The following is a 14220-nucleotide window of genomic DNA, read 5'->3' on the forward strand; positions in this document are numbered from 1 at the left end:
TTGTTATACACTACGTGTCTTTTGGAGGAGAGGCAGCATTTTGAAGCATGTATTTGGCTTTCAGAAAATCCTAAAAAAGCCTAAAATTTAGTCATATACTAAAAGAAAGGCATTTGAATTTAATTAAGTGGACCTTTATTAAAAACAAACTGCTGTACAAACCCTGATGTACACCTGGCACCATCTCTTCAGCATGTCATATAATATTCAGAGAAGTGGCTGAGAACACTCTGCTGCAGATAAATGTTTCAAAGCTCACTTAATTCAGCAGAGAAGTTCCCGTTGGACTTTTAAGGGATCTAATGCAAACCCTCATTTAAAAAAAGCTGAGGACAAATAACTTAGGTCCTACAGGCTCCACCTGAATTCTTACAAAACATTGTTCCTTGACCTCTTCACCCAGAAGACTGGAGCAGGCTGTTTGGCTTAGCATATCCTACAAAGCAGACCTGAAAGGGCTCGTAACACGGAGGAGTACGGCCCTTATATCTAAGCCACAAACAAAATGACTCAAAAGCTCTACTTTTCGCTGGCTTGCTGGAATGATCAAAATCGTCCTCCAGCCTTCCCTCTTAAACTGCGCAACTGCCACTCACCCCATGGGATTTCAGAAACCTCCAGTCCACAACCAGTGAAAAGACTTTTAAAAGTGACAGGCAGAGGGACATCGCTTGATCAAAGAAGCTTGACGAAAGGTGAATAAGACCAACTTCAAAGATAATAAGGGAAATAGAAATTCGTATGAATTTCAAATAGTTAAAAACACAGTTTTAAGCTATATGATCTAACAATAGGTAAAAATCTTGCCTGCAAGCCAAGAGCCTAATCTTCCCCAAAGCTAGTCTTATCCAAACAGTTGTCTTCCTACTTAGATGATACATGAGATTTGAACTGACATCCAGTACGTGACGTAAACAGAAAAAATACACATAAAATGCACATCTTCTATTTTTTTCTTCATAAAGCTATGGAGCTGCACAGAGCAAATTTAAGTGCACAAGGTCACACAAAGGCAGCTTTCCAGGAGGAATCATTTAGACGGTGAGCGAAATGAAACTGTTGTATCTCTGAATGTTTCTCTTGAGGATTTCGGAACAAGGACCGAGCACTCGTTCGAAGCGGGGCCGATCCAGCTTCACACACTTCAGGGGTCCGCGTGCCACCACCGTAGCAGCTCGGGGACGATTGAGCAGTAACGCTATCTCACCTGGAAATAGGGATAAATACGCTGTCACACACCCTGTGCCTCTTTTTCAGAGGGTGCATACTCTAGCCACCATCCAGTTGCTTTGGGTGTAGAGCATCTCCCTTTTATATATCTCTTGATAGACACTTTACATAATTCTGTTGACACTACAAATGCATTACACATGCATAATGCATGCATGTAAAATGCCTTTGGAAACAAATGCTTTCAGACTGTTTTGCTGATTCTGGATCTGTCTCCTGTCAGCTACACTGGTCTAAACCAAGGAATGGTTTCAGCTTCACTGAAATCTGTTGGTATCACTGAAAGCAGCAGCTGACCTATGCATAACCCCTTGCTTGTAAAAGAGTAGAACACTAATTAACACAATAACTACTTGATACAACTCCATGTCCCTGCCTTTCTGAACCATACTTAAGCTGAATTTTCTTACCAAAATAATCTGATGGACCAAGTCTTCCAACTTCGACGTACTCCTCGTTGTCGGACCTGCGCTGCAGAACAGAAGCTGTGCCCTGGGAAGAGAAGTGCAGAAAGTCAGTTGGCTTTGCTTAAACGTGTTAACGCTTTAAAAAGTATCGAGTCCTGAGTATTTCCTTTCGCATGTCACACTCCTTCAGTTCTGCTGTAGGAGAGATGACAATTTCAGTCAATTCCTTATATATGAATGAAGGGAATTAAAAGATTAAAAAAAAATAATCCATCAGTATGGCAAATGATTTCTCTCTTATGAGATGTTTGGATGCAGACAGATTCAGCTCGCACAGAAGACAGGAGGAATAGGACAGAACTCAGTAACTCCTGTTTAACTAATGTACATCATGCTGTGCAAATGTATGCTTTAATATAATTTAAAAATATGTTCTGGGTGGATGCATAACCTTACAGAGACACAGAAAAGATTTACATCAAAAGGAATAAAAAGGCAATTTTCCCAGTCACAATCTTGTGACGTGATTTTGTAAGACAGCAACTGGACTTTATTCCTCACCTGATCATTCACTGGATCTATTGCTGAAATGGTTGGTAAAGGGAGTTTTTAATGCTTGTTGTAACAAAGGGTGATTTTTTTTTTTTAGTGGCTTTGCCCGCTTGTGGCCTGTAGTGATCTGGACACCTGCGAGTCAGTTGCTGGAGAGATGGAATGCGTCTTGTCTCCACTACTCTTAATAACTACTGTACTTGACACGTGCTAATACATGTCAAAACTCAGTTACAGCCTATTTAAACCTTCAAAGAGGTTTTACATGCAGAAATATTCTAACCTGGAGGAAATCTTAAATTATAGTGGCATAAAGCTTTTGTAGAGGAATAGAGAAGGTATCTGCTTTTCTGGAAAAAAATTACAGTAACATATGAAATTATCTTCTGAGTCCAAACCAAAAGCATGGGGAAAGGCAAAATGTTAACATATTTTGATTTTAACTGAAATTAAAAAGATTTTTAAACGCCAAGATTTTTAAATAGACCGGAGAGCCGTTTTTTGACAGTGCAGTTGGAGAGCATCGATGTTTCAGTGGTTTTTTAAGATTTTCAGCTTGGAAAGTAAGAAGTGAGGGCTTACAACCAGGACAGGGAAGGGGAGGAGACACAGTAATGTGGACTATGCTCGGAAGGTTGATGCCAGTTACTGGAAAATACCACAGCCCTCACTCTGCAGCTGAACACCCAAGTCTTGCATTGTAACCAGCTGCAGGACCACCCCAGCTTGGAGCACAAACCTCCCTCCAGTGCAGAATATTCAGTGCAGATTCCCTGGCTGCTAATATCCTGCACCTTCCTTCCACCAAAAGAAACTTGTGTGCCTCCAGGTATGGTGAGGGGCTTGAGGAGACACTGAGCACCCTGAAACACCATGGCTTCAATGCAGTTAAAGGCACTCAGCACCCTGCAGAACCAGCCCTTCACCTTTGCAATATGTTTAAATACACCCTATAGTATCCCAAACATCGTCACTGAATTGCAAATCTGAACAGTAATGTAAGGCTGCTTCAGGTCTGGCTTTTGCTCTTCTAGGACCTGGGGGCCCAGGAATAACCAAGAGCGGTAAATATCCACTATTATGTAGCAAATGATCATAATTTGCTTTCTTCTGAACAAGCAAAACTAAGCTGCTGTAATACCGTTTTATTGCATCATGTCCTATTTCATAACAGGGTTATTTTTAAGCCCATCTACTTTACAAATTGCTGGGTGACTCTAGGTTAATTTATGTGCTATATAAATGAAGAGGTAAATCTTATTTCTGCTGATGCCAGGAAAGAGAAACAAAAACTAAATAATGTGCAAGTATTGTTTGATACATGCTAAGCAGCTGATGATTTTTATACAGATTTGGATGTATATCAAATTAATCTGGCACATTAAAAGTTATAATTTCTCATTATGCCCATTAGCAGTAACCTGTGCTTAGCATAAATCCCTAGATATCACACTGTCAACACATTACATTGGTCACGACAATTTACCGTTCCACCCTATCAGCTACATGCCGTATCAGTATTACAAGAATACTGAAGAAACACCAGGGCTGTAAATCCAGGTCCATTTGAAAACAATCACAAAACTTTTCTCCGCTTCAATTCTTTCACTCCTAATATGCCAGGCAGCTGATGGCAGAAGATACAGAACCATGTGCTTGGCATAACATGCATGAGCAAGGGCACCTGAACTGGGTAAGGCTGTTCAAAAATAAGCCAAACATAGAGGGCAAGGTTGGCTTTGGTCTTTTGTGGGGTTTGTTTGGGGTTTTATCTACCATTAAAACATGCCATGCACACAAAACTGTCCACAGGAAGTGTAAGGCTATCCGGAGAAGTAACTGGAAGAACCGGATATAAGAAAGTGATTTGGTGCCTGTCAAGTTTCCAGCAAAAATTCCTTATCCTTGATATAACTAAACTGTTCCGCCAAAGCTGCTGTTTTCCAAGATCTTCCAGTAAATCTGCAAGGGCATGAAAATGCAAAGATAGTGTAATGAGTTTTGTTATTCACACTTACTGCAAGTTTTCAGAACAAACACACATTCATAAGCGGCATTCTTGGAAATACCCCATACAGGGAATAATGCGTGTATCAACCTCTCTCTTGCCAAATTTCAGATCAGGTGCAGCTCACTAAACTGATGCTGTTCTTATTGCCTGCACAGTGTAGATGGATTCAGCTTCAGAATCACTTCCAGCCCCTGTCCTCCTCTCCATCACCATCTGGAGCCTGGCAAAAACCTAACCCCTTGACCCAAATAGCTGTCTGCAATCCATGTCTCCAGTCTCTTTCCCAAAACTAATTTTTTTTTAAAAACTTTTATTACAGATGTTTTATTACATAAAACAAAACAAAAAAAACCCCACAGTACTCATATTGACCGCCCAGGTCAAACGAAGAAAGGACTCAATTCCCCGCTGCCCACCTCGAGCATGTTGCCGTAAAGGTAATCACAATGTCAAGCAATATTGTTTTTGTCTCCCCAAGTGTCAGCTTTTATTGTGGCTAATATTTTTTTGACAGGGTCCATATGATATAGGACTCCAATAAGTCAGTCTTCTGAAGCAATTTCTTCCACTGTTCCACTACAGTCAGCCTTTTTAATCCAAGAAACACCATGATATCTGTTGGAGGAGGACAGATGTGTCTGGCCTCCACAATAAACACTTGGCTTGGCAGGATAAAGCAATGCATATTCCAGATACATATTTTTCCACTCTTGTTTTAACAGTCACATAGGCTTTTCCCGTTGCCCAGTGAGAACAGGTCTATCACGGAGCAAAAGAAGTTTCCTGAAACCCTGACAGTGAGCACCCAGATGTAAGATCTGATTACACTGCTTGCCCTCTCGTTGCACCAGTCACCAGCTCCACAAGTACATCCTGGAGCATTGTCAGAGTGACCTTCACGGGAAGACTGTCCACACCATGAAACAAAGAAGATGTATTTATAATTATCTGTCTTATTACCTTCACTTTGCGTGTCTTATCTCTGGAAGCAACGCGATTCTGACTCTATTAGAGTCCACTTGTAGATGACCAGTGTAACCAGGGCAAAAATAATACAGAAATAAAATAATCCAGAATAAAATAAAATAATACAGAATAAAATACTACAGAAACAATCCTTTATTACCCATATCCTTAAAGAAGTTGTCATACTAAACGAATTCGGTGCTGACCCCTACCCTTGCTCCCACCACAGGTTTCATGGCTGTATTTCATTTTACTTTTATTTGCCAAATCTTTCCAACGCAGTTTTTGAGCTTTCTATCCTTCTGCTTTAGCAAACCCTACCTCCTATAAATGATATGACTGAATAAATCTCCCGAGCCCTGTCCCGGGAGGTAAGGGCATTATCTAGCAAGGATTCAAGAGGCTTATCACTCTCACTCCCAAAAGCATTTGGTCTCGGTGGGAAAGATTTGCCCTTAAATGGCACACAAAACTTGGCAAGATCAGTCTCTCTGAAATAAACTGCACAATCCTAGATTTGCAGGATCAGGCTATTTAGTGCTGCTCAATTTAAAATACTGCCTTGTACACTGATAGCCATTTCAGCCTCCTACACCACCACGCAAAACCTACAGAGCACAGGCTCAAAGACTGTCAAGAAGTTTGACACCATTTAATAAATCAGCACTTTGTGATGATATTAAATTGAAGGCAGACAGGCATGTCTTTCTGCTAGCAGACACTTGGGAGTGAAATTATGATCTTTGGTGGATCCAGCAATATTCCCTTTCAGTCACTGGGGAGTGCCTGTATTCCCAGGAACCGATATCATTAACCTTCTCTCCTCTCCTCCAAGTAAATACAGGCTTCTTATTGCAAAAACAACAAGAGTAGCAGTTCCAAAAGCAATGTGCCATCACCACCTCTCTGCCATCCTCACCCTACGCACCTGCTCACTCCCTCTATCACTGCTCTGTCACGGTGCTGAGAATATTTATTCAACTCTTTCAAATGCATCAGCAGTTTGTTTTGTAAAAATTTATGGCTTTGATACGGTACCATAATTTAAGATATAAAAAATAAATTAAGGTTTATAATCCATGAGCTCCCATCCTCTCCAAAGTAATGAGATTTTGATAGATGTTTCACTTTTAAACTATCGGACCATATGGATGAGTGAGACATCCTACAGAGTAAAGACAGTGACCCATCTGGATCAACACTGAGATTCCCAGGCCTTATCCTGCATGTACTTACAAGCACCGATTGCTTCAGGAGCCCTATTTTTATATTTAAATATGAATCCTATAGCCAGCAGTTGGCCTAAGTAGCCTGGCTACAAAAGGCAAGTGTTCATGATGCTAAAAACTGAAATCCTGTATTTTTTCCTTTATTCCAGCTCAGCGGATCGGATGGGATCATTCCTGGACAGCACAAGGCAAAATGTGGTGGATAGTGATGTGTCCGTGTTACCTCTGGGTGGGACGGGCTGTGCACTATGGTCCTTCACCAGGGGCAGTGGGTGGGAAGGGAAATTCAGCACTGTTTTAAACACTTTTTGCCTTAAAAGTCAATCTTATTGATGTGTTAGTTTTGCTGGTCTAACCTCCCATCTTAAAGATACAGCAATCAGTAAAAAGTACAGTGAGGCTCCATCTGTAAAAAAAGGCCAGGATATTTATCATTGTTAAAACTGAAGAATATTTATTCTACCATGAGTGCCTGCAACGTCAATGTCTTTGTCCTTTTGATACACTAAAATATATAGAATGATTCCTACTTTTTAAAGAAGAAGAATTTAATTTTCATAAGCAGGAAGCTACTATTTCTATTTCCATTTTTATGTCATACTTTTTTTACTTACTTTTTACTTACTGCTTTTTTAAAGAAAAGCACAGAAGACAGGTTTTTTTCCCCATGCCCTCAAAATGTTACATTTTTATCCTAGTTTTGTGCTTAGAAAGTTTTTCTAGCCTATTTTGTTTTCCTCTTCACCATCCACTAGAAAAGAGCAGTGCAGTCTATAGAATTAGAGATGGAAAAGGTCAGGCCGATCCATCTGCTATTGCTATTAACTCTATCAATTGCTATTATGAACATACCTTTGCTCTTTCTCACTTTGTTAATCCGCACACTCCATAATTCACACATTCAAAAGATAAGTTTCCCCTCACTCCACAGTCACACAAACCCTCATTATATGTTGCTATTAAATCTTTGCAAAGTTACTACAAAAGATGAAGGAAGAGGCTGTGAAGTGGTATAAAACGCTCCTGTTCACACAGCAAAGCAGTCGGGACTGAATGGAAGCTATAGCAGATCTGAAATGAATTAAAAGATCTTTCACACAGTATGATTCTGGGAGTATTTTATTTAATTGCAGGCAAGACGAGGTTTGTGGAAGTAATATCTTTTATTAGACCAACAAGCATAGCTAGAAAAGGGAGAAGAGCTTTTGGGCACACATGCCTTTCTTCAAGTTGCCTATTTCTCCAGATACATCTAATAAAATATACCATTTATCTATCTACAAACACTGTCTGGGCAATGTTCTTGCACTATAATAGCTACAACCATAATAAGTTGCACCTTATTTAAACATATCTGCCTGCTTATTGGTTCCTGCATGTGTTTAAATCATTCATAGAGCATCTCCAAATCATTGCCTTAAATTAAGGAAAGTCAAAAGCTACAGCTCCTGATGCTACAAAACTCCTGGGAATAGTGATTGCCTGGTGAATCTGTGAGACCTGCTAATATCTGTCAGCTAATGTTTCACCCTCCACTTTAAAAAATGATCATTTAAATCAGTTCGGTTGTCTGATGTGAAACCTCAAACAACTTTGGTCCAGTTCAGCAAACTTTACTTTTACGACTATTATTTATGATGCACCTGTTGTAATGACTGTGGAGCGGGTAAGGTCTGCAAGAACAGACCCAGGTTTGCATTGACTGAAAAAGGGGTTGTTTGGTTTGCTTATCTCCAGCAAGTGAGTTCTTTTCTGCATCCATTAGGGTTCACTACAGATTACAGTGTGAGACAATACCCAAGATAATGAGCTACTGAGAGCTTTTGAAATCAAATAGACAACATTTTACACATTCAGCTTTTTAAATTTGGTGGTGGCTCTGGAAATCTTGAGTGCCACTGATTTCTGTGGATTTTCAGAAAGCCAGCACCTTGGGAGTATTGTTAGGATAAATAATGCAAGATCAAATGAGCTCAAAAGGCAACATTAGAGTAACAACACGTGCACCATGATACCCATACAATCGCCTTGAGAGAAAGCAGGGCTGCAAAAAGTGCCTTTACACTGCAACAACCGCAGCGTCAATGTGTATGATTATAATTATGTTGTAATTATAACATTAATGCATCATATTCTTATTGACCATAATTCTCAATAACACTAATGCACACTGCAGTCTAGCAAAGATGGAAAGCAAACGTCACTACCCAGCTGGCACAGGTCCTATACATTAGCTCTACAGCCGCGCTCGATATCAAACAATCTGCAGTTCGCCGTGTGTACCAGCTATAACACACCTGCATAAGAGTACCAGATGTATGTCTAAACTTCCACCACTTCTGCTACTTAGGCACATTTGTATTAATTTAGGAATAACATCGAGACCCGAGAGAGAGGAACAAAGCTGTCTACAGCAGTCACCAAAATAGCCACAAACATAAAGGTACTTTTAAAAATGACAATCAATCATAAACCAAGTGTAGCTTAAAACAGCAGAAACAACTAAGCCACAGGGCATTTCCTAGGGATATACGAGAGGCCAGGGTTAAGGCCCAGACTTGACTACACCCAGCCCATCATTAATCACCAGGAAACACCTTTGCCTTGATCATTCAGTATTTAAAATCATAGATGTCTGACATGGGAAGACCTTTTCAATCACTTTGTTCATCCTCCTATTGCAGTATCTCAGGCAATCTTCCCCTTCAGTGTTTCTTTGATAAAGTCTGCATTAAACCTGTGCTGTACCTAAGTATTGCCCTTGAAGTAAAAGAAATGTTGTTATTAGATGGAAGAAGACAAGATTTAGGCAGAGGGAGACCAGTAAACACAGTAAAAAGCCAAAAGAAGCAGAATACACTGCAACCAACTGCAATTTGCTTCATGCATGCAATACTTAGGTGATACAAAGTGGGTTTTGCAAAAAGAATAAAAAATAGGGATTTTTTTTTTGTTAAGCCTTTTCTGTTGAAAGGTTTTTCGGAATGAAAACATTTAAGCTTTACAGTCTTTTGACTTCAAAATGTTGCCCTTGAGCCACAGCAGCAGAGCTAACATCAGGCTAAATCACGCAGGCGTCCAACAGAAGTGCATTCATGAGTTGGGGGACTCAAGACTTCATGGACAGTCATCATCATCCCCCATCATCAGATGGAGGGACACCACCGTGGCTCCCCAGCCTCAGTGCCACAGTAGTCCCATGCTTCTCTTCCATACCACCAGTTTCCAAGTGGGACTGGGAAGCCTGGGAGTGCAGGGATGGTGACAGAGGGATAGGGATACCAGCTCTGAGCCACGGGAGGAGCCCCTTGCCTGGGGTGTGATCCTCCTTGGCTAGTTCTCCTGGCTCCATGCCCAGAAAGCTGGGAAGCGGTTGCACCACAGCCCAGCCTTTGGGTCCCTCTGCATTTTTATCTTTACTCTGTCCTAGGATTTGAGTTGCCCCTTTTATTACACATTCAGTCCACCTGTCGCAGGGGTGACGAAAAGCAGATCCACTCAGTAAAGGTGGGCTCAGATGCCGGGTTTTAATGAATCATCTCAGTGATACTTGGCCTTGACTAATCAGTAGCTTCTGTGGGAAAACAACTGAATTAATATTCATCCTGGTGCCAGATTTTAAAGACTGTCTGTGCCAAGCGCTGTGGATTATTGGCAACAAGGCACTGTTTTCCTCCCTCAGACATGTCAGCGTACAAAGCAATAAAAGTCACAAAGGAAAAAAAATGTTGCATTTTAGAGATTCTTTCTTTCTACAAAGCTAGCCATTATCTTGACTCTCTCTGAAGCCAGGAAACGTCCACTGAGTCAACATAAAAGTGACTCTATAATGGGTTATTCATCAACTGTTCATATTTGTGACTGACCTGACAGGGCTCATCTCCTGGAAGCAGACAGTGCAGAGTGCTACCACCTACAGCAGGGGCAGGGTTGAATGTACGGGAGAGAAAACAAGAAAACAGTGCTGAACCTCCCTCACCCTGCCCGCAAAATCCTTTCTGGTGAAAATCGTTTTTAGCTGTTAATGTTGTTTTACGGCCCAATTACTCCTACCACCATCTGCTTCTTTGTGAAAACATTCTGTAGATGCTGAAGTAACCAGACCAAGCAAAGGGCTGAGACAGACATCGTCATTAAAGTCTCATAACTAATGCTGGGCAAGCAGCTGTGGCCAGCTAGGGCAACAGCTTCTGAGCAAGACATAAAACTTGGAGCAAACTGGAGAAAGGAGGGAAGAGAGTTTATCACAGAGATCAGGAAAATCCCCCACGGAAAGCGCTCTTTAAGTCCTTTCAGTTGGTGAATCTTGTGTATTCAAAGGACCAAATCCTGAAATTCAGAAATAAAAAATTCATGCGCTCAAAGTCGCCTCTTCCTGGAGCACACTGCAGAGATCCTTGCATGCTCCACAGAAGCCACACTACACAGCTAATGAATGAGCCCTAAGGCGTATATACTTTCAGCAAATCTGCAGTCATCTCAATGGTAACTTTGCAGAAGAGGGACAAAAGCCATCCCAGTAAGGGACAGCTTTAACATGATCCAGAGAAAGGGATGAACTCCAAAAGGGATTAGGAGATTATCCATTCCTCTTCCACCAAGTTGGACTATATTTCACTATATTTCAGGTCTTGCTGATATTGCAGTATTTTTGCTTAAAGGCAGAGAAGCACTCCTCAGGACAGAGCTCCTAGCTCCTGAGACAGCAGATGCCTTTAATTTCAGTTTAGATTTAACATGCCTCAGGCCATAGAGTTCTTGGTCATGTTGACTAAGTGCTTTGAATCAGGGCTTGTGAGCTCGGTCTTCAATGCCAAAAGAGCTTATAAGGATCCTGAGAACCTCCTGAAAACCTTGAGGGGTAAACAGCCTGTGCTGCTCTCCTTACATGGAGAGGTGTTTTGTTACCTGGGAACCTCTGCTGCTTTTGCAGACTTCCATGGTAGGAAGACACTACTGGACAAGACTAAAGAGAGAAGAGTCAAAGCATCAACCATACCTTAAAGAAAGTATTAGCTAAGTAAAAAGTCACAGGCTGTTTTGAACATGGAGAAAATCTAGCACTCTGATTTCTATGAAAATTCAAATGGAGCATGTATATATATTAAGAATGGAACTGCCAATTACTAACTTTGGGTTTTAGTTCTCTGCATACCAAATGCTCTCCCAGTTTTCCATGTATCCTATAGTGGTAAGAGGCCAGGGTGTGTCTGTATTTCCAGCATAAACTTCAATTTTATGGGTTTACAAATCAGATGTTTTAAATTACAGCTGAATGAGACTGAAGACTCCTACACAAGTTGTCATGTCAAAAGTGAACTGGGGAAACATTCATACACATTTTTTTGCGCTGGGTATAGCATGTGCAAAAGAGAGGTTATGAAAACTACTTTTAAGCCTTTGAGAATAGTACGGCTACACTGCATCCTCCCGGTGGTTTTCTTCAAGACCTAAGTTTACCAACGTCCCAGTGACACAGAGTAACACAGCGAGTCCTGCATCTACCTCATGAAGCTGGCCTAAGCAATGTTCTCAGTCGCAATGTCCTGGAAGACCACTAGCATATCACTCCTCAGCTGCCATTTTAGCCCTTTGGGACTGCTGATAGCATCATTCCTGGGACAGCTTTTATGTTACAGCTAAGGATCAGCAATTCTAGGGCTACTTGCCAAGAAAAGACAAATCCTTTGAACTATGTAGCCAAAGACACTGCAAATGTTCTTTTAGCCAGTAAATAATCTCGGATTTTTATTATTTGCCAACCTTTGATTTATGAAAGACTTTTATACAAAAACAAGGGAAGAAATAAACAAATTTCAGTCAGCAATACAAAATGCAAGTGACTTCCACATAACCTGCAGTAGAAAGTAATATCTATCGGTTTCGGGTGGTAAAATTTAACATAAAGGAAAAAGGATGGTCACTTGATGTGTTAGCCCGGGATGCTGGCCACAGGGCTAACACTGCTTCTCTGCCTTGGACCTTCTGTGAGCAAAATCATGAAGGTCCAGACCTGCAAAGTGCCTAATACCCATTGACTGTTTTCAGCAGGAATAAAAAACTACCTTAATTCTTGTGCTTGTGCTTCAGACCGCACCATGCAACATGGAGGTTTCTTCATGCACCTCATCAAACAGGTGTAGTGAGTATAAACCCTGGGAAGTTCATGAGATGTTCGTATAAGACAGAGAAGTAGCTAAGAAGAAAAGGAATTATATACCACAGTTATTAGACTCTTAAAATTATTTGGTCATACTATATGGATGTGCCGATCCAGGTGAGAATTTTTTTCCATAACAAACTATTGGCTGTGTACGCTGCTTTTACATTGTTTTCCTACCCATCAGACTTCTTTTTAAAAAAGCTTCATTTTCATAATATAAAAGCTAGTTGATCTTAATGGTCTTGGAGAAGGATGATGCAAGAGGACTTAATTCTGATTGTGGACTCAAGACTGAGTCATGACTGGGTTTGACAGTATTTTTTTAACTGTACATTTTTAAACTATTATACATTATTCTCCAGTCTCTGGGTTCATAGCAACTCACAGAATTTACATACAGTTGTCCTGGTTTCTGCCACAAATGAGGAACAAAATCTGCAAAGTTCTAAAATAGACTAGAAATATTGGCTAATCTGAAGTTTCACAAAATTGTTAAGAAAATGCTCCATCGTACATCACTTCTGGGGTTTCAGATTTTGCAGAATTTACCATAGGTGACTGCATTGTGGTGGTTATTAGTGGGGCCAGCAGAAGAGTTGGAAGGAAGGGCCAAAAGCTGCAGTCACTGACAGGTCCTCCATGGCTGGTGGGAAGAAGGGGAGCAGCCAGTTGCTTTCTATGAAACACTCCCTTTCTGACAGAGGAGAGATAAGGATACGCTCAAGATTGCATGTATATGGATATTGCATGTATACGCCGCCTGATCCACTGCCCACAGAAGTCAAAGTTAAATGGAGTTTAACAAGAGCTGGACTAAGTTGACGTTTTAGTTCCTTTAACTCAGCAAAATACTTCAACTCCATCCCTAGTCAGGATGGGACCCAATCACACACCTAACTTTCAATCTTTGACATCAGCTGGCCATTAAAAACACCATCTTGAACACAGATGAACTTTGAAGCAGGGCCAATGGAAATGCTATTGCTCCAGCACAACTAGATGATAGCAAGAAAATTGAACGTACTTTTCCTGTAAGAGCTCTACAGGAAACAATGTCTCTGCAGTTAAAAATAAGCAAAGTACAGAGCCCTCAGTGACTGCTGGCTCTGTTTATTTGGTATATTTTGTTTATTAGGTATATTAGGAGTTGCTGTAGACTGCCTTTGACAAACATTTTCGGTATCAACAAAATCCTGGTAACACTAAGCAGTTCGGGTTGTAGTCTTTGAAACTCCTTTTCTAGACAACATTCATCTTCCTAATTAATAATTAATCGCACTGTGTTTTTAAAGAGATTATCAGGTGTGATAGCAGAGTGTGCCTAAGGCAGTGACTTCATTAACCATACGGAAGAAGTTTACTTTGTAGTTCTCCTGCTTGTCACAGGGGTAGGTGCCAAAGGGGTCTCTCTTAGGTTAGAAAGTCAAAGAGCAACAATTTAGAGCAGGAAACAATTGGGCTATTATTTTTCTTTTTTCTTTTCCTTCTTAAGGAGCTTTTAAATCATAAATCTTCAGATGCTTGTTGTGCAATTTAAGACTCAAGTCGACTTTTCCTACAAAAAGGCCCAATTCTGTGAAGAACGGAGCGCCCTTCCGAGTTAGTCCGAGGACCTTCCTTTGTCAGTGCATGTTACCATGGTAGGAAGAGTTTACAAACACT

At 40.8% G+C, this 14220-nt stretch overlaps 1 protein-coding gene across 1 annotated transcript in view; it reads right to left on the minus strand.

The window, feature by feature from the left end:
- Window positions 1-685: 685 nt before the first annotated feature.
- PRKAR1B (protein kinase, cAMP-dependent, regulatory, type I, beta) overlaps window positions 686-14220 on the minus strand; it is a 101225-nt gene continuing 87690 nt past the window's right edge. Inside the window, exons 10-11 of the mRNA XM_010570250.1 lie at window positions 1641-1722; window positions 686-1207 (exon numbers count right to left, since the gene is read on the minus strand). Of these exons, the coding sequence (XP_010568552.1) occupies window positions 1035-1207; window positions 1641-1722 (255 nt within the window). The 3' untranslated portion in view covers window positions 686-1034. The remainder of the gene's footprint in view (window positions 1208-1640; window positions 1723-14220) is intronic.

This window comes from Haliaeetus leucocephalus, unplaced genomic scaffold (genome assembly GCF_000737465.1).
Source record: "Haliaeetus leucocephalus isolate CR32 unplaced genomic scaffold, Haliaeetus_leucocephalus-4.0 Scaffold295, whole genome shotgun sequence".
In the NCBI taxonomy this organism is placed as follows: domain Eukaryota; kingdom Metazoa; phylum Chordata; class Aves; order Accipitriformes; family Accipitridae; genus Haliaeetus; species Haliaeetus leucocephalus.